The sequence below is a fragment of the Caenorhabditis remanei genome, chromosome X (genome assembly GCF_010183535.1).
Source record: "Caenorhabditis remanei strain PX506 chromosome X, whole genome shotgun sequence".
Classification (NCBI taxonomy): Eukaryota; Metazoa; Nematoda; class Chromadorea; order Rhabditida; family Rhabditidae; genus Caenorhabditis; species Caenorhabditis remanei.
The window spans coordinates 5,388,636-5,415,811 of record NC_071333.1 but is presented as its reverse complement, the minus strand read 5'-3'; the positions used below and the strand labels follow the sequence as shown (position 1 = coordinate 5,415,811).

General features: G+C 36.0%; 4 protein-coding genes across 4 annotated transcripts; 1 reads left to right on the top strand and 3 right to left on the bottom strand.

The window, feature by feature from the left end:
- Window positions 1-1,595: 1,595 nt before the first annotated feature.
- GCK72_023031 (uncharacterized protein) lies at window positions 1,596-2,260 on the bottom strand (the record flags this gene model as incomplete). Its single annotated transcript, XM_003095825.2, has 4 exons — window positions 1,596-1,668; window positions 1,722-1,834; window positions 1,882-2,011; window positions 2,172-2,260. The coding sequence occupies 4 exons, from the start codon at window positions 2,258-2,260 to the stop codon at window positions 1,596-1,598; spliced, it is 405 nt and encodes a 134-aa protein (XP_003095873.2).
- Window positions 2,261-5,506: 3,246 nt separating this feature from the next.
- On the bottom strand, window positions 5,507-7,111 carry GCK72_023030 (uncharacterized protein; the record flags this gene model as incomplete). The annotated part of the gene is made up of 6 exons (XM_053735191.1): window positions 5,507-5,667; window positions 5,713-5,823; window positions 5,870-6,034; window positions 6,089-6,229; window positions 6,739-7,008; window positions 7,051-7,111. The coding sequence occupies 6 exons, from the start codon at window positions 7,109-7,111 to the stop codon at window positions 5,507-5,509; spliced, it is 909 nt and encodes a 302-aa protein (XP_053578757.1).
- Window positions 7,112-13,589: 6,478 nt separating this feature from the next.
- Window positions 13,590-13,879, top strand: GCK72_023029 (uncharacterized protein; the record flags this gene model as incomplete). Its single annotated transcript, XM_053735190.1, has 2 exons — window positions 13,590-13,753; window positions 13,804-13,879. The coding sequence occupies 2 exons, from the start codon at window positions 13,590-13,592 to the stop codon at window positions 13,877-13,879; spliced, it is 240 nt and encodes a 79-aa protein (XP_053578756.1).
- Window positions 13,880-17,694: 3,815 nt separating this feature from the next.
- GCK72_023028 (uncharacterized protein) lies at window positions 17,695-18,918 on the bottom strand (the record flags this gene model as incomplete). Its single annotated transcript, XM_003095791.2, has 6 exons — window positions 17,695-17,855; window positions 17,900-18,010; window positions 18,060-18,224; window positions 18,271-18,411; window positions 18,462-18,719; window positions 18,768-18,918. 6 exons carry the CDS (start codon window positions 18,916-18,918, stop codon window positions 17,695-17,697), a joined length of 987 nt encoding a protein of 328 aa, XP_003095839.2.
- Between the last annotated feature and the right edge of the window lie 8,258 nt (window positions 18,919-27,176).

The window sequence follows — 27,176 nt, the reverse complement described above, 5'->3', positions numbered from 1 at the left end:
CTGTGAACAACGCATTATAACAGTGAAATTGGATGCGCCTATGAACTTTGATGAAAAGAATGAAAAATTTAGAAGGATAGGAGAAACAATGAAAAAGAAATCTAAGTAAAAAAATTAAATAATGAAAAGATTTGAAAGAAGTTCAAGCTGATAATAATGACTCTGGCAGTTTCATATGGTAATTATGTTGAAAACGTGAAAGAAGATGCGTGAAAAAACAGGTATGTACTAAGTAGATTATTCAATGGGAAAAGTATACTCGTGACCGGTGCATCGTGAAAATGACGAAAATTTTAGAAATTTGAGGCCCTAATTTGTTTGGCAATCCGTTTATGAGTTTTTATTACGTTTTTCAGAAAAACAGGAATAATATACACTAAATAGATGACCAGGAAGAAAAAGGAAGATATTACAATAATTTAAAAACAGAAAAACTAAAGAAAAATAGGTAAAAAGGCTGAATATCCAAAAAAGCCGATTGCAAAAAAAGTAAATCGATTAAAACATATGCATTGTCAAAAAAAAGACGCTTGAGCTGACGGTGATGACTATTCAGAATTACTCCTTCATGTGAACTCAAGTGTTTCTTGTTTTGATGTATCTGTTGAGAGTTTGTGTAGATAAAACGCTAATAGGGGATTTTCAAAATCTGCATCACTCTTTTTTGATTTGGCTCAGTATTAGTGTCAAAATATTGGTTCCGAGTAGGATTAGTTGGTTGATGGCTCTTCCTGTGGCTGAGCCTCAAAATATACGATGATGTATTGGATTATTCGCTGTTCATCCACTGCTGTTGTGATTCTACCGAGAGGCCATTTGTGTTTCGAAACGAGTTTTTCACGTATGAGCATGATTTGACAAACTTTCGATAATGGCTCTGTATTTGATTTTTTTCACGACGTTTTCTTGTGGGAAAATTAGTTAATATAAAGACGAACTCTTCCAATTTTTTAATGCTGCAGTTTAAACATGTTTAGGTCACTTTTCTATCTTCTGGGTAATGTTTTTGAAAAAGTTTTTAGAAATCAAGCTCTGATCAGATTGAGTTTCTCCACATATTCAAAAAATTATTAATATAGAAAATAACGATTTATTCTTCAACCTGTCAAGGTATTCATTTAAAACATACACTTGGATAAAAACACACTCACCCTCAGTAATTTATTAATTGAAAAGTGTTTGCATCGAATAATGCTACACGACAAAAAATGTTTATTACAAGAGTACTAACAATTGATTACAGTCAATGTAGTTATGGGAAATTTTAGTTTGGAAGGTGTGAATTCAATATTCAAACTAATCTTTAAAGCGGTAATAAAAAAGTGCCCTACAAATCAAACAAAAAAAGTAGCGTTATCATAGCGTACAAAAATTTTTGTTGAAAAGTTTAGAAAAATAAACGAGGAAATCGGCTAAAAAAAAATTATAATTGCAAATGCTCTAACACAGACATTTTTAATAAGTTTTGAAAAGAAATTATTGAAAGTTTGCAGTCAATAAAAAGTTTTCCATCTTGTCATGAAACCTTTGGAAGTTTTGAGAAAAGTGAGGCAAACTCAATGAATCCATGGGAGTATGATAATTTTAAGCGTTAGCTAATAGGGTTTATTAAATTTGATTTGATTGCCAACTTCGGTGATGTCTTCTTCAACAGCTTTGAAAACAGACCTGAAAAACTTATCACATTTTAGTTTAGCACTTGGAAAAAATGATTATATTACTTTCTTTGAATCAACACGGAAGGTAAGCGGTGGGTTGAATGAAGGACTCCATCAAATACTGTGCAGTTATGGACAACGAGTAGTGTGGGCTCATAATATTTTTTTTGAAAGTACTGAAAAACTGTGGGCATTGTTACTACATATTTTTTATTATACTCACATCAACGAAACTTTCTTTTTCATCAAAGTTTGAGTTTATTGCGATGTTTACATTGTTTGAAGGACGTGTTGAACATTGATAGAAGAGGCGTGAAGTGATATCTTCGGTAAGGGTGGACTCCACGCAACGGCTGAAATGAAAATTCTTGGGGAACAATTTTTTATTTTTTCGATTCATTTTGAAAACTCTATAAAAAGCGTATTTATTTATTAACAGTTTTTGTAATGAATGTGCTATTTCCCAATTGAAAATGGATTTTTGCCTTTTTTTTAAATGTTTTACAAACTTACGAGTCATCTTCGGAAAGAAGTCCACTGAGACAAAAATGTCCGAATTTGCAGCTGAATGTAACATTGTAGCTGATCTCAGAGGAAGACATATAAATGACTTGTTCATGGTAGACTTCAAAACAGATTAAAAATAGAATAAAGCGGAGAAGTTTCATTTTCCAAATGACAAACTTATATTGTCTATTTGGAAAAAGTAGACCGCTGTCTAATTGAAAGCAGCGAACTGAAATATGAATGAATGAAAGCGATCTTCTTAAATCATCTGTCTTCAAAGAGACCAAAAAAAGAAGGGTTCCTGAAGGAAATGGGCAAAAGCGCAGATGCACCATTTTTATGAAAAATCAATGTGCTGCGACGGAAGACATAAGGAGACTCATTGTTTTGTCGGGATTTGAGAATATGAAGCGAGTTATGTGTTCTGTCAAACGTTAATGTTGAGATCGTAAGAGTTCAAATGAAACCACTGATAGTTTTTAAAATACTAATAAGGTATCTTTGAAACAAAAATACTCGGCAAAAAACAAAAATACTCGGCACAAAAATACTATCACAACAGTTGTTAAGTGACCCTGCGTGAGATGATGTATATATTTAGTCAGTTTACTACTCTCTCATATGTTCTTTTGCTTGGAACCAATATTTTTCAATGTGAAGAATAGCTTTGCAAACTCCTTCTTTTTTGGTTTTCGAAAAAAAAACAACATATTTCATGCTCATTTACGAGTTCTTACCTCTTTTCTTCTTGAAAATTTGTTCCCATTTTATTTCTTCGACACAGATTAGTTTGTTTAAAATATAGATTCTCTACCTTACTTTTTTAAACACTCATTTGATTATTGTTCGGTCTTTCTTTAATTTCTTTTTGCTGTCATCAGCCCGCTGTCGTTTTCTCAATTCCCGCCACATGTTTTACAAACTATTGAGCTATTTCTTGCATTTCAAAAGGTAATAAAAAAAAAGTAAATGTAGGTTTAAAATTCACCCCGAAGTGATATATATTCTGCAATGTTTGACATGTGCCGTTTTGAATCTCAAGACAAATTACTGTTAACAGTCAAGCGCATCTAGGAATCATTGTTATGTACTTTATATGTGTGAAAATTTCAAGAAACCTGCACTGTGATTAAAAATTATCCTTTAATCATTTTAAAGAAATACAACATGTATAGAAACTGAGGCAAAACTGGTGGCTTGGACAAGAACTACTGAAACAAACGCGAAATAGTATTTGCTCATTTAAAATCCAATCAAATGAAATGTTAAACTGTGGTGCGAGTAGAAAAACACAAAATATATGAATGACTCACTCCAGAATTAAAAGATGGAATTTCTTGGTTTAATTCGGTTTGGAAGCTGTAACAAAACCACATGAAAAATTGTCCATTGGGTCAAAAAATATTTGAACTCACTCATCTCACTCAATCACATAATCAAAAACACAAAATGGAGGAAATTGGCAATAAAAACTGGTTCTATAAATCACTTCTGTGGTGGTGATGGTGCCTCGATTTTTCGCAATGAGTAATGTTCCAATCAAGAATGAGAAAAAGTGCGTTCTCTGCAAATAAACAAGGATGTTCTTAAAAAAAAGTCATTCAATGCACATACGAGGTGAGTTGAAAAAATTGTAAAAAGGTTTGGGGATTCGATGAGACTAGAGTTTTCAAAACATCTGACTTTTGAAGTGTAAGGAAGAGGTGTACCCTGAAACAAAAAAGAAAAAAAAACAGTTCTTTTCTTTTACTTTTGGGATTGGTACATGTAACACACAACGAAATAATACCCATTCGTTTTAACTTGTCAGCGTGCCACTGAATTATTACATCACAATTATAAACTAGTTAGGAAAACAAGTTGTTAATCATAAGTCAAAAAATGTTGATTAGTTCAGTTCTATTAGAAGACCTCTGTTTGCATAGTCTCTCAAAATGACAATTTTGTTCGTTTGTTTCCACACACTGGAAAAAAGTTTCTATAGGAAAGTTTTTCTATATATTTTTCAGTACAGTACGTTCGTCAAAAAACAGCAGATGTTAAAACTTCAAACAAACTTATCATTTACATAGTTTTCGGCGAGCTCAAAACTTCATGGACTGCAAAATATTTAATCGTCGATGAACTCAATTTTTCAAACGATGAGAGCGCTGTCTTCAAAACCTCAAAAAAATTTTGAATTTTTTAAAGTTTTCTCAATTGAATTTTTCATCATCATTCATTTGCAAACGACGGTTTTTAAGTTGTGTTTTTTACCTTCAATTTTAAACTTCGCTTTTACTCACTATGACTCGTTACCTACTTGTATTCTTTATAGATACCTCCCTTTATTTGTCTTGTAGACAATCTGGTCATTGTTGAACTTTTTGTTTTTTTCCCTATTCTGCTATGGTTGTGTATCGACCGAGCTGAACGCTCTTTCTCATTAATCTTCCTCAATGTGTTTCTTTCACGAAACGCTATTTCCCTCTTTTTGTGAATAGTCTTTTCTTCAAATGCAAATGAAGAGACACATGGGTGGCCGATTTCTCCCGTCAAAGCGTGTTCACTATTTTTTCTGAGGAACTAACTTTGAAAATATTTGAATAGGTTTCATTTTGATCACCAAATCCATCTCTGAAGTTACAACTTTTGTAAAATATTTTTATCGTCTTATTTTGTAGGTAGTGCGGAAAATTTTTTAAAAGGGCGGACAATGTGTTTTCGGAGGATGAACGAGGATTACATTGGAAGAAAGCAACGTGTTTTGGGAAACAACAAAAATCACGTAGATTTTGTTGGGTTAGGATCAGGTGTGTATGTTGGATCGCTCAAGAGAAATCTCATATGCATCCGTTTTTTCGTTTTTGAGTTGCAAAATTCGAACGGAAATGTTGTTATTATGAGGCTAAGGTACGTATTTTTTTGAATCCAATACCGGTGTTCACTATTTCACCAAAGACAGAGAGAGTTGAGCGCTGAAGCGCTACATTAGAACCGCAACAAAAATTGAGCTATGGAGGACCAAAACATCACACTCAAAACAGGCCTCAGATGAGAAAGATAAAAATAAAAGAATATGATGGGTACTTGAATGGATTGCACAAAAAGGCTTATTATGTGTAGCTTATTTGATATTATATTGATTTCATATTTCTCCTTGTTGAAAAAATTTGATTTTTGCGTGCAAAAATGCATGAAGATCAAGAAAAAAGATTGATAGACGTCAATCAAACTTAATTTTTAGAGTCGCTGTATCAGAAATATTTTATTTTTCTCATTTTTTTAGATGAGTGTTTATATAAATCAGCTTATCAATAATTTAATTCAAATATACAAATATTTTCTTCAATTATTTATGGTTACGATCTCTTTACTCTTCTCGGCTTCCCAATGACTTCAAATCCTGACAACTGGTGATCGCAATGAAATATGTTAGTTTGCTTATGACAAATGAACAAGCATCCATTAGATAATTTTAGTATCGCCCCAATCACGTATAATTTTCCGTTGAAAGTACAATCTAAAAAATAGCCAATCTTGAAACAGAGTGAACTCGATTTCTTACACTGTTTGTCAAGTTCCTTACGCCAGCGACAGGAGAAAACTGCTGCACGTTTTTCATTTATGAATTGTTTATACAAACTGTGAAACTGTCCATCTAATGTGCATCCGTGTTCTGCATTGTTGAAATTTTATGAGATGAATAGTATGTCTGTACTTACCTTTATATTCATTAACTTCAATAACTGTTACATTTCCGTCTTCCTTTTCAATACATTTCACTGTTTTGTTGTTCGCAATTTGGGCGGGTTCATTTAAATGCAAATATATCCCACATGAGTGGAAATTGTCAAAACTGTCCAAACATTCATACGTGTAGGAACATCCTGAAAATTGAAAAAAGTTTATCAATGTTCTCTGTGTCACTCAAGAAACCTCACCTACAACCTTGTTCTCCATGTATCCAGATTTTGATTTTTGACATTGATAATCTCGATAACTTATTGTATCATCTCCATAGTTTGGTTCATTCCAGTTTGTTCCAAATTCGTGTACTGTTCCGTTGCTGTAGCATCCTTTGACTATAAACATATAAGCTAGGAAAAGTGTTTTTGTAAATAAATTTTAATGTCATGTTGATAAAGTAGGAGCTGGAAATTGTCACTTTCAGCACAGAAGTATCAACAAACTGAGTTTTAAAATTTATCTGGCGTTTCTTTTTGAAAAAAAAATCATTTTTCTCAAATTCATAAAATATGAAACTGCCTTTCTTGTGGGTTCCGCTTTTTTTTCCGTAAATTTTGAAACACTACAAAATCTATCAGATAATCGGAAAAGTCAGATAGTAGGATATTTCTTTTTTTAATAAAAAGTAGTTTTTGAAAATCAATCAACATCTTGTTGATGCACTCGACGCTGATCAAGATAAATTTTTGCAAACTTCGATTAAAATGCTGAATATCGAAGTTTCAAAGATTGTGAAGATGTACTACAGAAATTGAAAAATGCATGCGTGAGCCCCTCTTGTTTGAATACTAAGAGGCAACTTATTGCGGTCATCCTCAAGCCTTACAGTGAATAACCAACTCACCTGGCTCACTGATTCTCCTTATAGACCCGTTGAAGCTATCACATCTCACACGAACTGATCCGTTACTGAATGTTTCTCTTTCACCGACATGTATAAACTTATATTGTTTTTCTTCCTCATCGTTTGAGTTTAAAAGCGGAAATGCAACACAAGCGTCCGGTTCATAAATTGGCATTTTGTCTTCATATCGTACGTTGTATTTGTACAAAAAATAATGAGCTGTTTTATTCGTTCTGTTGAAGTAAGAGTTGTATTCATACCATAGACTATCTGAAAGACAAAAAGAGAGTACCATCAGAGAAAAAAACTCACTTATAGGAATGCTAATGTTTTCTCCGGTTAGGACATTGTTCAATTTCGTGTAAACAACCATATCTTTTCCGACATCTTCGTTTAGAAATATGAATGGAGTCAATGGTTCATCTATTGTTCTATACACACTAGGAAAAAAACAGGAACAAAGTCTAAAGATAAAAAATAATAAAAGCAGCATGATAAAATTGGTGAATTGGTGTATAACATGCTGACCTTTTATATACTATCGCTAATTATGCGCAGTTTTTTTCAGTTGCGTCGGTGTGAACTGTAGAGAAAAAATTGTTGATGCACCTGTCATATTATTTACTTATTGCATTTTTGGCTCTAATACAGTTCCCTATGTATTGGAATAGCTAAAAAAAAACATGGTAGCATTATTTATATTTGAAATCGTAATGTTTATATTTGAGCCTGAAAAGACGTTGGATCGTGACACTTGACCATAGCACACGCGTTTCCATGATTGATTTAAACTGTGTTTGAACAAGACGGACTCATAATATATTTAATCAGCTTTGTTCATAGTTCAGTAGTATTTGATTAATAAAAATTCAAACGTGGTACTGGAAATTGACCATAAGTATATCAAAGAGATAAATTGAAAATTCTCAAACAATGCGTTGTTTCTGAACCAGTCGAGCCACTTTACAGTATTATCAAAAACATTAGTTACCCCCCAACAGCAGCTTTGGACTACAGGAATCTATAGATCTGTCAATTATTAATCCACTGAATTTGAGAAATCTAAAAAAAAACAAAGAGAAACTTTCGCTGAGTTTAAAGTAAAACTTCGGCAGTAGACCAGATAGCTCAAACGCACAATTTGTGAACTCAAATATCGAAAAGAGAGCATTTTAATTCTTCTTACCTGGAACTTTTTTGGTCTCAATAAATTGAAGAACAGGTTATCCGAAGTTTAAAGATATTCACTACACACCAAAATCAGCGGATTGGGTACCAATCATTCGCAAATTGCAGATTTTTTCAGGTAATTTTTTTGCATTGTTTTTTTAGAAAATCCACAATTCCCGTAATGAATGAATCGAATTTTAGGTGATACGCGCTGCAAATGACCAATTTGATCGAACATTGATGAAAGCATGTTCGTGGTATTGAAAACTGTGGATACAAAGAATCTTATCATGCACTGCTCGTTTAGTGAACTTGGCAACTCAGAGGCACACATTGTTATTCAAAAATCTGAACGTGAGTGCGTTCGGTTTATAAAATTTCCTTAAAGTTGTCTCGATTAAGAAAACAACATCCAAGGTTCAAACGTAATCCCCTACATCACAAAACCGGCACAAATGATTTTTAGCCAAATTCATACTTCGTCATCAAGCTGAATGTGTTTAAGATACTTTTATCCTGTCCAACGCTAGTTTTTCTGAATTGAAATGTAGTGGTTTTGCTCAAAAACCCGCTAGTCTGTAAATGAAAACCATTCAATCCTCGAAGAAGGAACTTATTTACTCAATTTGAATAATTCTATCAAATAATCACTAGTTTTTTTTTCTCAGAAAAAACATCTATGTTGTGCTACATTACCGCCACACCAGCAGCTTTTCATTCTTTTTACAGCAGATAATTCGATTTAATTTTATACCGTTTGGGCGTACAGATTATAGGCTCTTCACATTGACTTATTTGAAAGTTATGTTTTTTTGGTTTTTTTTTTTCTGTGAATCAAATTCAAAACGCTTCGAATTTCTGTTCAAAAAATCAAATTTGCGAGGAAAATCTTTACCTGATATGGTTCCAAATTTTACAACTTTTCAAATTGAGTATCGAAGATGTACAGTGCGTCCAATAATGATAGGACCCCCCTAAATATTGTGTCCAAGATATGGAAAAAAGTGTCTAAACTCATTTTCAATGCATTTTGGCACTATTTTGGCATATTTTGAAATGTTTCTTCATTCAGATCCAAGAATTCATATTTTTGACACAATTTTTGAAAATAGTCGAATTTGGTCGAAATGGGTTCGAGAATCCTGAGTATAACTTTTCAGAAGATGAATATTTTCACAAATCTATTGCTTATTTTTGTCATAAATGGCTCGATTAACTTTACCGGAAAGTTTCAGAATGATACGTGATCGGAGCCCTGAGATACAGGTCTCGAAGTTCTGAAACAGTGAATTTTTCAGATGGGTGAAAATTCGAAGGTGGCTATCATTTGATTTTGGAGTTGAAAACGCCACAACTATAATGAAACCATTTGAAAACAACAGAAAAATAATATTTTATTCGATTTTAAAAGTTTTCCGAGAAAAAAAATTTCTTGAAAATCAACTGAAAATTCGATTTTTGAGGTGGTCCTATCATTATTGGACGGCTGAAAAAATGACTTTTTATTAGTACGCTTCTAAGAAAAGTGGTAGAATCATGAAAACATGGCCCCTGGGGTTTCTTTGTACCCTGAATCGGATGGTCATCACAGATTTTTTGTATCTGTACTAGTTCTGTCTGGAACCCCCAAATCTAGGGGGGTCCTATCATTATTGGACGCACTGTAGTCTAAATTGAAATCATTTTGGTTTGTTCGAGTAGAATCTCTGTGCTGTGTAATTAAGTTAATTTCTCAAATCATTTCTGAAATTAAACGACTATCGTTTTCCCGAAGTTGTTCCGCTATTTGGACTTGTTTGAAAAGTATTATTTTTGGTCCCTCAGTTGATCACTTTCTTCTCAACGCTTTCTTCTTCCCTGTTTCCCTCTTTTTCTTCTTTCCCCATTGCAAACGACCTGAGGTCTTCTCGTTTCATTCTCCCCCATTCCTTCTTTCTTTTTGTCCTCTCAGACCTCTTTGCATTTCTCCACTTTTCTTTCTTTCTTTTCCGTCTGTTTACTTCTTTCCTGCCTCTTTGCCAACGCATCAGACCGCGACGCAGCCGCAACGCTATGGGTTTCACCACGATTTTGTGAATGAACACGGATTTTAAAAAATATTTACGAGACGGTTTCGGTATAGACGATAACGAGTTTTTTTCAAGGAGACAGCGGAATTTTCAGTGACGATAGGAAACATTTGTTCAATGTACGTTTTGATTTTTTTCCACGATATTACACTCGTGGCAAATAAAAAAAATCGAATCATTGGAGTGAATCCCGTTGCTGCCTCGATGATACTCTCAAAAACGCTCACCTATTCTGAAAAAGATTTATAGGAGATTTAAAAAAAAATTATTTGTGCTGGAAAAGAAGTTGCATTCAAATTTTAAACATTTTAAAAGTTACAGGCATAAAGAGTTCCCAAAGATGAATGTAACACCTACCACTGTTACTGCAAATCTAGCTAGAAAAACTCTGAAGCGTTCATTGAACACACAAAAAACTAATGTTTCAGAATACTGTTTTATTAGAAAAAAAACCATGAAATTAAAATACAGTGCGTCCAATAATCTTAAGACACCCCCCTAAAATGAAGATTCCGAGAAAATGGGATGTGATCTGAAAAAACTGTGAATGCAGTTCGATTCAGAATCTTTGAAAACCCCCATAACCAAATTTATAGAAAAAAATACCTATTTCTGAGCACGTGACCTCAAAAAAACACTTTTTTGGCCGTCCAAAAATGATAAGGCACCCTCGATTTTTCCGATTTTTCACGCATTTGGCTGTGTATGAAAGAGCTCCAAAACATTATTTATTATTCAAAAACACAAAAACAATGCACAATTCAATAACTGGTCTCTCCTCCATTGTTCTGAATAACTTCAATCATCCTATTTTTTATGCTTCCGACCAAGTTCTTCATTTCTGTGTCACTGATAGCATCCCATGCTGCTAATATTGCAGTTTTGAGGTCGTTGACAGAGTTATTCTGCTTCCCATGCTTGTAGATACGACGGACCAGGATCCCCCACAGATTTTCTATGGGGTTGAGATCCGGGCTACGTGCAGGCCAATCCAAGACTTTGATCTTCTTTGACTGAAACTAAGCTTTTGTCGAATTGCTTGCATGCACGCTGGCGTTGTCTTGTTGAAACTGATGACTGCGACGTCGGTTTCGGAAAAATGGAACAATGGCAGTCTGAAGAACTTTTTGATATTCAGTTGAGTCCATTTTATGAGAGGTGAACTGAAGCTTCAACTTTCCATCTTTGCAAAATCCTCCCCAGACCATAACTGAGCCACCTCCAAAGTTTCGACGAAGAAAAAACACCGGATCTTTTCTGAGATCTCTCCAATAAGATCGGTTGCCATCAGGACCATCCAGATTGAATTTTTTCTCATCAGAAAACACGACCTGTAAGTATCAGAAAGTTGAGATAATGTAAGAAACATAGTCATTACTACCTTATCCCAATTTGTTCCCATGTTCTCTTTGACAAACTCCATCCGACGCTTCTTGTGGGCATCTGTCATATTCGGAGCCAACTGTTTCTTCTGTCGCTTGAGAATGCCTTATCGATGCATCGAATCGATTACGGTGTTCTTGCACACGACTAATTTCAGCTCCCCTTTGATATCCATGGCGCTTTTTGTAGTATTGGATACTGCGCGAGTGATGTTTCTGTCGTCCCTTTTTGTCAGTTTTCGGGGACGCCCAGTAGACTTCTTTGTACCGTAACCAAGAGGATCCTTGAGATAGTTTCGAACAACGCATCTGCTTTTTCCTATCATCTTAGCCATCTTACTTTCAGAAAGAGTTCCAATGCTCGCCCAGGCATCCAATAGACCTTGTTGATAAGCGGTGAGAGGAGCTCCGTCTCCCATAGTAGAATAAAATAATTGGAATACAATAAAAACAAAACAAAAAATTCAAAAATGGATAATCAGATATCCAACTCATCTCATATTCCACGACTTTCCGCCGTGAAAAATCGAAAAAATCGAGGGTGTCTTATCATTTTTTGACGGCCAAAAAAGTGTTTTTTTGAGGTCACGTGCTCAGAAATAAAGTATTTTTTCTAGAAATTTGTCTGTAGGGGTTTTCAAAAATTCTGAATCGAACTGCATTCACAGTTTTTTCAAATCACATTCCATTTTCTTGGAATCTTCTTTTAGGGGGGTGTCTTAAGATTATTGGACGCACTGTAATGGAAAGTGACAAATCGGTAGAAATCTTTGGAAGATGCTTAAAAGGAAGGCATGAATGCTCTATAGCAAAATGGGTGCAACATTGCATGAGAGAGAGAGTTCAAAAAAAAAATTAGGGACAAATTGAGTGAAACTATAAAGAGAAAAAGAATAACGAAAAGAAATTTGAAAATTGAACAGTGGAGATCAAATTACAGAGCAAAAAAAAACCAAATATTGACAAGAGAAAGTGAGTGAATATGGTAAGACAGAGAAAAAAATCATGAAAACTTTTTGAACGTCAATAGGAAAAAGAAGAAAAAAGTGCAAAAATAAGACAACTCTCAGAAAAAAATTTATGTGGTTCGGATACAAGTGTTCGAAGAGATTTTAAGGAGGTCTGAATTCTGCGTCGAACCGTGTAAAATTTTATTTTTCGAATGATTAGGTTCAAAAAAGCAGGAAAAAGAGTTGAGTCTCTTGAAGCATTGTTCGAAAAAAAATAGGTGCAACAAATTATTTGTCGAATTTTATTGTTGTGCACGCGAAAGAAAGTTTTTTTTCAGAAATTATCGAAATATTGCTTTTTCCGTGAACAACAAGAATATTTTCTGTGAAAATTAACCAAAAGTTGCACAACTATGAGCAATTTTTGGCACTTTAAGCCTTTTCCGGCTCTTTGAGTCCTCAGCATTTGACACTTTTTAAATTATCAAATGATGAGGTTAAAAGACGTTTTTCCACCTTAAAAACCTTCCGACTAATTCTTGGATATGGGCCCAAAAGATTTATCTTTTTACCCTGTCTTTAGCTCAAATCACTCCGAAAATTGTCAAGGTCTGGGATAGTAGGGTAGCCGTTTGGTTGTCTGTAATACTGAAAAATTTCAGCATATTACTGGAATGCGCTTTTTTCATTTTTGTTTTTCAGAAATGCTTACAATTGCTGAAAAAACATAATAAATACTTGTCTTTTAACCCGACGACAATGTCGCTTTTTTAATAAGATCGTGGTTTTCTACCTTTTCCGTGAAGATTCCAAGAAGAAGTTCATTAAGGACATTCTGGGAGACCACCAGTTCCTTCTCGCTGTTGAGTTGCTTTTTTTTTTATCTTACCCACTTTGCCTCACCAAGAACTCCAAGATAAACAAACTGTTTGGGTCTTTGGGGACAGGAGGTTTTCTAAAATATCAAACTTGTACGTTTTTTAAAAGATAGTAATTCGACCTCAATAAAGTTAGAAAAAAAATAGAAATAGAAACCAATGATCAATCAGATCTATTAATCCGAGGTCACTAATTAGCAATAGAAAACATGAATATTGTTGCCTTCTCCTGTTCAGCTCATTATCATTTTATTTTCAAAATGCAAATTAGTCCCAATAAAAGCAAAAGAAACAGATCAGTTGCCACCAAAAATTTCCAAATTATCATCACACCCTTCAATTCTCATCAAATTCTAGGTAAGTTTCCAAACTGCAAATATTTTCAGAAGATTTATTATCAGAATGTTTGCTCCCAAACTCATGATTTTCTTCGTCGTTGTTGTATTACTGGCTATTCCTTCTTCCGTTAATGCATATCTGAGTACCTTCCAATTCGAAGGACAGTTTGAATGCAACAAACCATCGTTCCATTACAGAATTGTGGTTTATGAAAACGATAATATTTTGTGAGTCAGAATAAAATGAAACAAACTCTGTGAATATCATAATTTTACAGTGATGATGCGATTGGACATACAGACAGAATGTACTCAAGAGAACCACATATGTACAATGTGTCGGCTTTTAATTAATTCACGTAATGATGTCAGTGTTCCAGTATGCAGCTAAAACTCTACTTTGTGTATGAATTTACTAGAAAAACGTTGCATAATCCTGAATGGGTAGGTTGAAAATTTTTTTGAAATTGACTTTGGATAACTTATGAATTCACAGCTTCTCAGAAGGCACGTGTGACGAATTGACGAGAATACTAGAATTTTTCAAGAATACAAGGTGCACATCAGAGTTGCGCGGAATTCCGACTTCCGACTTCCGCGCTGTTTTTTCACTTCCGATTTCCGTTTGAAAATTTTACTTCCGACTTTCATTTTCAAAATTTTACTTCCGAATTCCAACTTCCGTTTCAGAAAAAATCACTTCCGCGCAACTCTGGTGCACACACATGGGATTGTCGCGCTCTGCACATATTTGGGGGGTTTGTCAGAATCTTCGATGAACTTGCTCTAAAGATGATGAAAACAATCTAAATATCTTTCTCCCTGTTTTCATGTATCCGAACTTCTACTTTTCTCCCTTTTCTTGATTTTATTGTGCATTTTTGAACACATTTGACGACTTAAATATTGACGAACTTATACTTTTTCAACTAAATTTAATGAAAATTAAATAAAACTTGACAGTCTGTACTAATAAGTTCGGTCCACCAATATTATAATTGGTGATATTTATTCATTTAGTCGCTAACTCATGACGAATCTGCCTCGAATTCGTTCTAAATCATGTCTTGTTGTAGATCAGTCTTGGTTTCAGTCCTTTAAGTATTTTTTCATCTTGTTTTTTTTTGTTAGATTTCCGTTTCTATGTTGTGTATCATTAAAGACAACATTTTGGTTTATTTTCATACCAATCCCCAGCTATTGCAAATACGTAGAATAAAAATGTAGCCACAAAATAGAGATTAGTGGTTGCATACTCTTTCCGCTATCTCTGGGTAAGCCCACGTGAAAGAATGATTAAAGAGTAGACGGGAGGTAACCGCAGGAAATTGATATTTACGAATTGTGTTTCGAATATTTTCACACTTTTTGAGAGTGTGATGTGTGGTAAAAATAAATTAAAGCTTCACAATTTTATAGTTTTATGCTAATTTTAATATCAAGACATTCTGAATTAATGTTATAATTTTTTACATTTTGAAATAACTCTTCTGAAAACCGATATCCTTTATAAGAAAAATTGCAATGTGAGCAACAATGAATTAATTTTTTCTTCTTTCACTGTTACGTTTCCTTCAGTTTATCTTCTAAAATTTTGGAACGACCAAGTTCAAAAAATCAAATTTTCGAGCAAGAACACTGGCAAAAATTGCAAAATCTCAGAACCAAGTACAAAATTACTTTTGGTTTTTTGATTAAACTTTTTTTGAAAACCAATCAGGGGGAATTGATATACTTTCAGTTTTCTTAAATATCAGAATTTTTTTATATTAGCTTTTCATATACTTTATATTTTTCAAACAAAGTTGTGTGTCTACTTGTTCACTTCTTTTGCTAAAGGAACACATAGTTTAGTAACGTTGGAGATCATTTCATAATAATATCAAAATTTTTTTCCATCATCCATTCAAACTCCTTATTACTTTATTTTCAGATGCCATTCCAACGTAAAGTTCATCAATTTCGAAGGAACAAACTGAAAGCTTATCGACAGAAAGTGAAAGAAAATAGAACCTCAGAAACAGTTGCTGGCTTTGCTTTTGTCATCTTAAGCCTAACAGTGGTGTTGCTGTTCTTGTCTGTATGTTTCTTCTGGATTGTTAATTTTTTGATCAAGCACGCCGGAGAAATGGAACAAATGATGAGTGAATTCAGAAATTTTTTTGACGAATTTGGAGGTTTTTGGCTTCAATGAATACTTTTATTAGTCTAACCCGAACAGTACTCTTGTCATTATTACGACCCATGATTCTATTTTTTTTTTACAAGATTTGAAAATTCTGATTATATATTTTTTCTTTTCAAATAATAAATTTGCATTTTGAATTTATAAACAGTAGTAGTTTATTTGTATGGCTAGCTGTTTTTACACTTACATTTTCATTGTATTGCCCAAGACTGAAACACTCAATCAAAAATATCAACCTAAACTTTTTCCTAGGGTAAATGATGATCATGCCACACATTGTCAATGACACGGCCGGATGCAAGAAAAAATTCAGTATTGAGTAATTTATTCACATTTGGAACTTAAGTTTTCCTTTGTTGACCTTCATCATTGAAATTTCAGCCGGCTCAAATCCACAACGGAAATGTTGGTTTAACAGCATTGTCCGTAGAATTTAGAATATTTTTTAAATAGTTTCTACATACTCTAAGATTATCTTGAGTGTAGCTGATAGTGTATCTGAGAAAACATCCAACAACTCTGCATCCAAAATAACCCGTTTTCGTGATTTGTCGCATTGCATTACTTGCATGCATTGCTGACCAAGTTGGAAAACAGTTCGATTGTAAAAACTGCCACATACTATAAAGTAAAATTGAATTATTCATTTCAGTAAAGTCTTTACTTGCTTCACTGACTCTTGTCCATCAGATATATCACATTGAACACGAACTGTTCTATTTTGAACAGTTTTGTTACCGTAACTTCAACTTTCTTGTCTTTAGTATAATTATTTAGGTTGTAGTAACTATTAGAAGTACAACAATCGACTGCTTCTTTGTCGGGGTAGCCATCTTCACTACGTGTGTTAGGAACCCAATAGAACCAGGGGGCATGGTATAATCTGGCAGAGAAAAAAGTTTACCAGAGAAAAAAGTGTAACCCATACTGACTAAAATTGAATGAATTCAAATTCTAGTCAAACAAAAATCAGACTGGCACAATCCGTCGTTTAGAACCGAACCAGTTTTACAGTTACTGTATTCTTCAAAAAAAACTAAGATTTTCTCTGAGAAACGTCTTGTTTTAGTATACAAAAAAGCGTATCTTCCATCGAATTGGTTTTTTGAAGAAACTGATGCAAAAACCCATGGGATACAATAAGTCCCACAAGTATATTAAGAAGTAGCATCGGCTCCTCTTCTTAATCCCGATAAACAAAATAAACTAATGATATGGTAATTTTTCTATAGGAATTAGAAGAGAACAGGGGTCAAATCGAGTTTGATAGAATTATGTGCACAGAATGAAGTGTGTTTACACAGCTGCTATTGAAAAACATAGCAAACGTTTTGTGTTTTTCATCAATTGTTTAAAAGTCCAAATTCATTTTTTTATTGTTTGTTCAGACTATTTGTACTGTTTCCAACCCTATCTAGTCACATTCAAAAAATCGTACCCATATTACATAACCTTCACTAAGCACATAAGCTTGTATATTTTTTGAAAAGTTAAATGGAAACAGCGAAATTGCAGTCTATAACTGATGACAACGACTAAAATTGATTATTTGACAAGGCTCCGGGACATCTCGCAACTAGACGTTTCGCCACCAGACGTTTCGCCACCAAAAAATGGAGAATTTCTAAAAATTTAAAGGGAAAAAAGCACATAACTTTAATTAGCATAATCAAAGCGTACTAGTGGTATGTTTTTTTCCCTATAAAGTTTTGGAAATTCTCTATTTTTTGGTGGCGAAACGTCCGGTGGCGAAACGTCTAGTGGCGAGATGTCCCGGAGCCTTTGACAACATATTTCTCTGAAACACGAATTCAATTCTTATTTTCAAATTTTCCCAGTTTGTCAAACATACACTTTTCTCCAGTGTTCAAATCCCATATACAACATTTTCATTAAGATTGAAACACCAGAAATGAAAAAAAAACCATCATTAACTCAGAATCAATTTACAGATACAAGTTATTAAAACGACAATTGCACGTCACATTAATTTAGACATTCTTGGCTTTCCGACTACTTTAAACATTTTTGAAGTTTGATCACAATTGTAAATATTTGTTTGCGGGTGGCACAAAAACGTACATCCGTTCGTCAGTTTCAGCTCACGATTAATTTCAAACTGACGTCCAGCAACATAACAATCTGAAAAAAGGTTTAAAGCCTATTAAAAATTGAGAAGAACTAACATTTTTTCTCGTACTGCTCATAGTCTTCACATTGAAAAATTGCACCTCGTTTGTCATCTTTCCATGGAGTCCATCGCTGGTGCCAAACATTGTCAACTACACATCCAAGAACTGAATAAAATCGTAATTAAAAAATGACCTCAGAACTTCGAATTCGAACTCATTCTGTGATTGACTTCCACTAACTCCACATTTCCTGGCTTTGTCTCCACACATTTGAAAAATGGAGCTTCTTCATTTGTTGAATTCAGATTTATTTCATCATAATAGATTATTTCTTTGATGTGCTTATCAGTGGTGTTGTAGATATTCTCTTTCGTGCATCCTTAAAAGCCGATATTTTTTCAATAAATTATCTCAAGCAGACGAACCAACAAGTTTGCTCTCAAAATATCCATCATTTGGCTTTGTACACATCATGATTCGTTTCAACGGCCATTTTTCTCCAGGATTCGGCTCTAGCCATTTCTTTCCAAGTTCATAAACTGTCTCATTATAGTAGCAACCGTATACTAAAATTTGTTGTAGACCTTTTCGTTTATATTCAACGTACGATTTTTACCTGGTTCACTAACTTTTCTTACATGTCCTTCAAATCTTCCACAACTCACAAAAACGGTTCCATTTTCAAATGATCGGTATTGATTTACTTCAAAACGATCAGTTGTTCTATAACCGGATGGATGATCAATTTCTTCGTAACAGGCGATTGCTTCCTCTTCAGGATATCCATCTTCAACACGAGAATTTGGACTCCAGAAGAAACCGTTTTCAGGATACTCCCAGGCAGGGGAAATAGACTCTTGTTGCCTTATGGCACCTTGAAAAATGTTATTTTTGAGCTTTTTAAAAACATATTTTTACTTACTATGCGATACGTTTAGGCTAACACCTGTTTTCCAGTTGGTGAATTCTTCGAAATACACTCGATTTTTTTCAGAGAAGCGCCCAGTGTTAATATATGAAAATAATGGATCTCCCACTCTTGTAGATTGCTGGCGAATAACATGCCAAGTCATTACACAAGGTAGAAGATATCCGATGAACAAAGTATGTAAAAACATTGTCAGAAAACAAAGATATGTACAAAATGTACCGTTTTTATATTAATAGAGTCGAGAGCTATTAAAATATGTGTAAATAATGTTCATCAAAAAAATTATTGACCCAGCTTTTCCACTGAATGAAATGTGCTAAATTTACTATGGTGATGATCAACAGCTGCTCAAAAATAGGTTTTGGTAAACTGCGATGAATCTGAACAATGTTTGTTAACAACGAAGAATTTTTAAATCAAAAATTTTTTCGTGTGCGAACGGCAGCCTTGCCAATTTCAAAACTTCTGATTGAATTTTATACGGTTTTAGATTCCATACAACCTACAGGTTCACAAATGTCACATGGTACTTTGAACGTTCTCTCATTTGAGGGGCGTTCCCTTTACTCTGTGTCTCTCTCCCTTTCTCCCGCGCGGGGTTGTCGACACCCGAGGGTCAGTAGTAGCGGAGTGCTAGGTCCCAAGACATACCAACTGTCTTGCGGTCTATTATTTAATCTTTAATTATCTCTTTTACATTTTTACATGTTTATTCTTATTAAGCCCCTGTAGTATTAGTCTCCCTCTTTAAGTTAACTTTATCTTTCTTATTCTTTAGTCTCCTCTAATAAATATTTATGTAATCGACGACCGTGTTCGTAAGTGTTGGATTTAAGTAAGTGGAAGGATAAGGTCCAAGTTCACACCATGGACGTCAACCTTATTAAACAAACTATACAAATGTTTAGTATTAACTGAATGAAACCTACCTATTGCACGAAATCTTTTTAGGGAGTCGGTGCATGATGAAGCTTATGTTCGGTTCTTCAAACGTTCAAAAGCTATTATAAACTATATTAGCCTCAACTGAGTAAGAACCCCAAAGAGTTGATCGAACTGCAACATTCAATGCCAAGCTCAAGACAAATTTCCGGTGTTTGCAAAAATTTGGAGATAACTAATTTCCGGAGGTTTGAATGAATTTCCGATTCATGAAACAGCCACCGGTCAAACACATATTTGAAATCTAGGCTCCGGGACATTTCCACACCAGAGATTTCGACACGATTGAAAATCGAGTAAAATTTGTCCCAAAAAGGAGGTAGTATTAGGGTTTGTAGGGTCTGGGGTTCGATAGCGGGAGCTGGAAAAGTGTTTTGTTTTTGTTTTTGACATTTCGGTATTAATCTGACGACCGGAGGTCGACTCTTGATGCTGGAAAATCTTTTTTGACTTTGATTTCTGACATTTTTTAAATTTAAGACAGATAGAAGAACTATTGCGAGGGAAATAGAAGTAACTGCTGATCAAATGACTTGTAATTGTTTTCGAAAAACCATTCCCTATTCCGTAGGCTTGAGAATAGTTTTTCCGTACTTCGGGAGCGGTCCTAACAAACATTCTAATTATCATCACTTGAGTTGATACATGTACAAGTCATTCGATCAACAGTTACTTCTATTTCCCTCACAATAGTACTTCTATCTGTCTTAAATGAAGAAAAATGTCAGAAATCAAGGTCAAAAAAGATTTGCCAGCATCAAGAGTCGAACCCCGTATGTCAGATTAGTACCAAAATGTGAAAAACAAAAAACAAACAAAATTTAACACCTTCGGGGATCGAACCCTGGTTGTCTATCACCTCTCGTCCCCGTGTCAAACTTTGAGCAAGCCGTCAGCCACCGGCGGATAGGTAATACAAGAAGCATATGGTTTTAAAATTTTGCAGCTGATGTTGCGGGAAGATAGTTTCATTAAGTTGAGAAATAGTTTTTTGAGAAATAGTTTTTATAACTTTTTTCAATAACACAGGTTAAAAGTAGAACACAATTTTTGTATAATAGTTGACATATTTTTCACAGGCAATCCATAGAGAGTTATTGTCATTTTTAATAATCAAAGTTATAATTTGTGTATGATATCTCCTATTATAGTATATCATACCTTTGTTTAACTAGGAGTCCCCGCCTCCTGTTACTATTTCTTATGTCTGCGTCTCAGAGTCCCTCGGGCAGAAGCCTGTCCGAAGGGACAAGGGGGCACTTGCAACAAGAGAGACCTTTACTCTCCAAATTCTCCCCCATCGTCTTATTTCGCCCATATAATTTTACTTTAATATTCTTTCTTCTGTAATAAATAGTTATTAGATTGACTGTTTATTGTTTCGCCGCAAGTCGTCAAGGAAGTGAGAAATTATTATATGGTGCATACGACCAAATTCTGAAAACCCGCGTGGCAGGAACAACGAGGATCGCTTTTTGAGAAAGGAGGTACGAGTTTTATTTTGACAATATTCTTGTCCGTCCTTTCTTGACTAACTGATACTAACCACCAAATTCGCTCGAGGTTTACTCTAACGCTGAGTAAAATCTCAAAATTTTCGAATTTTTTCGCTCTCCAATCACTTCGGATCGCTAATTCGGTGAAGAACCATGAGTCTTCAATTATACTTCTTGAGTACCACGAGCCAATCGACCGCATTGTCGACATTCGTGAAGAAGTATCAGAATGAGCTCAGCAAACTGAAGAACGCGACGTTGCCAATCCCAAAACAAGACATTGGACAAATTGTAGAAGTGATCGACCTCCTGGATTCAAAAATCCAAACGCTTGAAGCAACCACGATCAAATTGTCAGAGCAAATCGAAAAAATTGGAGATGAAGAAGATGCCAATGTGAAAAATTATGAAGAAAAACTCCCGCTATTGATTCAGCTCAACCAGGACGCCATTAATCTCAGGGATTCGTACCACGCAGTACTGAAAAGAATCCGATCAGAGAATGTCGAGCCTGTGGATAACAAGCAGAATATCAAGGAGTTTTCGCAAAGAAGACCAAGCATGGAAATGGAACGTCAGGTTTCCAACCTCCCACCAGTCAAACTCCCAGTCTTCTCTGGGAAAAGATGGGAATTCCAAAAATTCTGGTCGCTCTACGAAGAGATAATCCACAAAGCGGAAATCTCAAATATCCTAAAATTCACTCATCTTCTCAATCATCTTCAAGGAGGAGCGAAAGAACTACTGGATCAATTCCAGATCACGCCAGAGAATTATGACATCGCCGTCAAACTTCTCAAAAACAAATACGCGGACACTGAGACTACCATTCTGGAACTGAATGAAAAAGTTCGCAAAGATTGTGCCAAAGACAGCAGCACCCGAGAGCAAAGACTCCTATTCGAAAGATTGATGGTCGCGATAAAGCAACTGGAACGCCTTCAAGAACCCGTAGACAATCGGATGATGAAGGAACTCATCATGGAAAAGTTCAACGACAAGATCAGAAGAGCCACCTTCAAGAAGAAAATTGCTTCTTCGGAGGACTGGACAATCAGCAAAATGTTCACTGACATTGAAGAGAACATAACGCTAGAAGAAGATCTGGAACTATTGATGAAGGGCAAAAACGAGCCAAAGGAGAAAGCCGATAATCCAAAGAAGGACAGAAACCAGTCCAATAAGTCGGATCGCTCTGAAAAACAGAAGAAAACCAGATTGTGTCTGTTTTGTAAGGACTCCGAGCACCAATCCAGCAAATGCACAAAATTCGTTTCCATCAAGGATCGCAAAGATTTTTTGAATCGCGAAGGACGCTGTTTAAACTGTCATAGTAATGCACACAAAACTGCAGAATGTTACAGTAACAGGCCGTGCTACTTCTGTAAAGGTCGACATTCAAGTGTCCTTTGCACAAATCGAGGTGAATCATCTTCGCCATCTTCTGCTAACTCATCGAGAGATAACAAACACAATCAGCAAGCCAAGACAAAGGTCAAGACGGCGACTACCAACGTGACTCACACCGAAGAAGTAGAAGAAGCTGTCCAGTGTGAGACGCAGACAACAGAGAGAGCGCCGACGACCACTTCAAAAGCCTTCGTGCCGACAATTCAAGCAAAAGCGAGAAACAAGGTGTCGGGAGAATGGACAACAATTTCGATGATGATTGATACGGGGGCCGACAGAAGTTTTATAAAAGAATCTGTGGCAAAAACCCTCAATCTCGAAACACCAGATGGACCCACTCTACGACTGAAAACCTTTGGATCGCCTACAGCGAAGGGACCAGAGAAGTACAAGGAAGCCTCAATTGTCGTCTTCACAGAAAAAGAGTCAGCTGAAATCGATGTTCTACTGAGATCATGTGTGGTAGGAAACATCCCGAAAGCTGAAATGTCAAGAGAAGACATACGCTTCATCCATCGCAACAAGATCGACGTCAATACGGACGCGTTCGAGGATGAAGTAGATCCTGATGTTTTGATCGGAATGGATCAGATGTCCACAATCTGGATTGGTGACACGATCACCTTACCATCCGGCATCCTACTTCTGAACACAAAGTTCGGATACACAACAATGGGACGCAAAAAGACATCGCGGGATCGCTCAAAAGTCAACTCAGTCATGATCATCAACTCAATCCAAGAAGATGAGCCATTCGAATATCTCCAAAAACAAGACGTGCTCAAATGCAATGGAGACGAATTCGCTGGATCTTCTGCGGAAGAAAGAAAGGAAAAAGACAAACAAATCCTCCAGTTTTTTCGAGACACAGTTCAAAAACGGATCGAAGGATATTTTGTCAAACTTCCCCTCAAGACGAATAAGATCGCCACTCTTCCAGACAATTACCGTCTTACCTTGAAACGATTGATAGCTATAGAGAAAATGACGCCGCTGGAAGTGAAGAAAATGATCCAAGAAATTTTCGAGGATCAAGTCAAAAAGAACATTCTGGAGATTGTCACTGCTCAAACTCCAAAAGGAAAATGGACTCACTACAGTCCGATTCAGCCAGTACTGACTCCACACAAGGCCACCACAAAATGCCGTGTCGTCGTGGACGCATCCGCTCATTACAAGGGCAACGACTCCCTGAATGATGCAATCGAGCAAGGTCCGACATTGCTGCCGGACATTTTGGACATCCTGATTCGCTTCAGATCGGGAGAAACAGTAATCCTGGCAGATGTGGAGAAAGCCTTTCTTCAAGTCAGACTGAACGAAGAAGATAGAGACTTGACTCGGATTCTCTGGATCAAAGATATCAATCTGCCAGCTACACCAGACAATGTCGAAGTCTATCGCTTCACTCGCGTTCTGTTCGGTCTAAACGCTAGTCCGTTCTTACTCGCAGCCACGATCATGCTCCATCTCGAAAATCATGCCAAAATCCTCGAGAAAATCGAGAACGAGAAAGCCGCGGACAAAGAAAAGGAAATCGAAATCCATCTCGCTCCCAAATGGGGTATCGACCCCACAAAATCCACTCTGGACGAGATGGAGCAGTTCATAGCCCAACTGAAAGAAGAAGGCGCAGAATTCCAGAAGGACTTGGAATCCGCAAAAGAGGAGGAAAAAGTGGCACATCAAAAATATGTGATCCACTTGGATACGTCAAAAATGAAAAAGATAGAAAATTTGACAGTCAAACGAGCTGAGGAACTGAACAAAGAAGCCGACGAGTTGGAGAAGCAAGTCAACATGGCCAACGCGGTCATCGGCGACATTGAAGCCATGATAGGCTTCAAGAACGACGTGCTCAAACTCGTGGAGAAGTGGACTCGGAACGCCACCTTCGAATTCCACCGCACGGGGAAAAAACCCGACGAATCCCATGCTCAGTTCCTCGCAAGAACTCAGGGCGGGGAAGTTCCCCAAGTGGAAAAGGATCCTAGGACCGAGAAAGCGATCAAGACGACTCAACGCCAAGAGAAAGAGGATCGCAAGACAGACCCAATGGAGCACAAACATACGCTCCAAAGCGTCGTGAGCAAGCCTACAAAAAGACCAGCACCGTCCCGAGAGATCGAAACGAATGAGATCAAACGCCAACAGAAGATCAGAAGAATCACCAGCTTCGGCGAAGACAAGCCGAATATGAAGTGCTCTTTTTGTGGCGGAGGGCACTTCAGCAACCAGTGCCCACAACACCCGTCAATCGCGGATCGCAAGGATATCGTAAAGAGAGATCGCCTCTGTGAACATTGTCTTCTGGTAAAGACGAAAGATCCGTGTGGATGCAGAGAAAGAACTTGTTACTACTGCAAGTCTACAAACCATCATTCGGCTCTCTGCTCTTTACCACAAACAATCATCGATTAGGATCGCTCCACAACTCGGATCGCTCCACACTAACATCTCTACTCCTCCAGATCGCTACACCATTCCTCTATCCTCATCAATCATACGACATCATTCGGATCGCATCTCAACTGGGATCGCTCCACAATCACTTCAATCATATCTCCTTACCAAATGGATCGCTCAACCACTTCTAACGCTTCATCACATCATCACATCAACCTTCACGAAACGCCATGATGGAAGCTAATTTAACCCTCCTTTCCCCCAATTCACTTATACGCCGGGAGTGTATGATATCTCCTATTATAGTATATCATACCTTTGTTTAACTAGGAGTCCCCGCCTCCTGTTACTATTTCTTATGTCTGCGTCTCAGAGTCCCTCGGGCAGAAGCCTGTCCGAAGGGACAAGGGGGCACTTGCAACAAGAGAGACCTTTACTCTCCAAATTCTCCCCCATCGTCTTATTTCGCCCATATAATTTTACTTTAATATTCTTTCTTCTGTAATAAATAGTTATTAGATTGACTGTTTATTGTTTCGCCGCAAGTCGTCAAGGAAGTGAGAAATTATTATTAAAAAAAAAAAAATTAGCCGTCAGCCACCGGCGGATAGGTAATACAAGAAGCATATGGTTTTAAAATTTTGCAGCTGATGTTGCGGGAAGATAGTTTCATTAAGTTGAGAAATAGTTTTTTGAGAAATAGTTTTTATAACTTTTTTCAATAACACAGGTTAAAAGTAGAACACAATTTTTGTATAATAGTTGACATATTTTTCACAGGCAATCCATAGAGAGTTATTGTCATTTTTAATAATCAAAGTTATAATTTGTTTTTAAGTCGATATATAGATTGCAATGCAGTGCCCGTAGAAATAAGGTCAATTACAAAATGTTGCTCTGCGTTACATTTTTATGAACCCTGAGAAAACTCACCGTGTGGGACAACCAAAGATACTATAACATACTCTCAAAGTCTAGTATAGTTAACTGAAAATACCAAAAGGCGCTAGAATAATGGTCAGTACGGCCTGTCATTGTGAAAAAACCAATCCCTTTCCGGATAACTTCTCTCATTTTTTTAAAATGCTCAGTTTACAATTTTTTTTTAAATGCTCAGTTTTCTTTTTTTTCTCCCTGTAGCTTTGTTTTTGAAAGCCCATTCCTCACTAACCAACTGGCCATTCTCACATTCTTGTCATCAGACCACTTTCAAAACTTTTCTCAGCCGTCTCTCCAAAACAATACACTCTTTTCCATTGAATGGTACGAGGGAGAGAGTTATGACACATTCGCTAAAACGTTCTCCTTTGTGTCTCGACAAGTCTGCGACTCTCCTCACTAGATTTCTCTCCGCCAATCCATCTATCATTTTCTTCTAAACGTCCCTGACCAGAGCAGCATTTGCAGCAGTTTCTCGTACCTATCGAGATGATTATTGTGATCAGGCTTGTTTGGAGAAAAATTTTGGGAGAATCGGGGAATCAAAATTTTCACTAACTTCTTTTTTGGAGAATTGGAGAATCTTGGAAAATGCAAAAATAATTTCCCAAAAATTTTTTTATAACGGGTTTTTGTTGCATTTTCCAGAATGCAACTTTTTAAATTTTTATATTCATCATTAAAAGCGTTCACCAGTAAAAATACATCAAAGAGAGAGTTAGAAGTGTCGTCGATTCTACGAAATTATCCGAAAAAAGTTGGAGAATCAGAGAAGTCGGATATCCGATTCTCCAACTCTGAACAAGCTTGATTATGATGTCCCTTTTTCCACTGATTACACAATGTCAGAAGTTTTTTGCAGCGATTTTTTCCCAGCCCAAGCTTGAAAGCAGCAATTTGTTGTAATTAACAATATGAACCCTCCTCTTCTAATCACATTTTTTATATACCGCGTTCAAATTCAAAACCAATTGAATCTCGGCCATATCCTTTCTCTCTTCTCAACTCAGGACGATGTCAATCCCTCTCGCAATCTCACAAACGTTCAACCTTACATTCTTGGAAAAGAGCCTATTTCATTATCTGCGTCTCCTCTTTGAAACTAAGTAATGCGTTTGTTTTTGAGAATAGTTTCCTCCGCCGTTTCTCTCTCTTTCGCTTCTTTTTACACACTAGAAAACATCTGAATAATCATTAATTTGAGAAA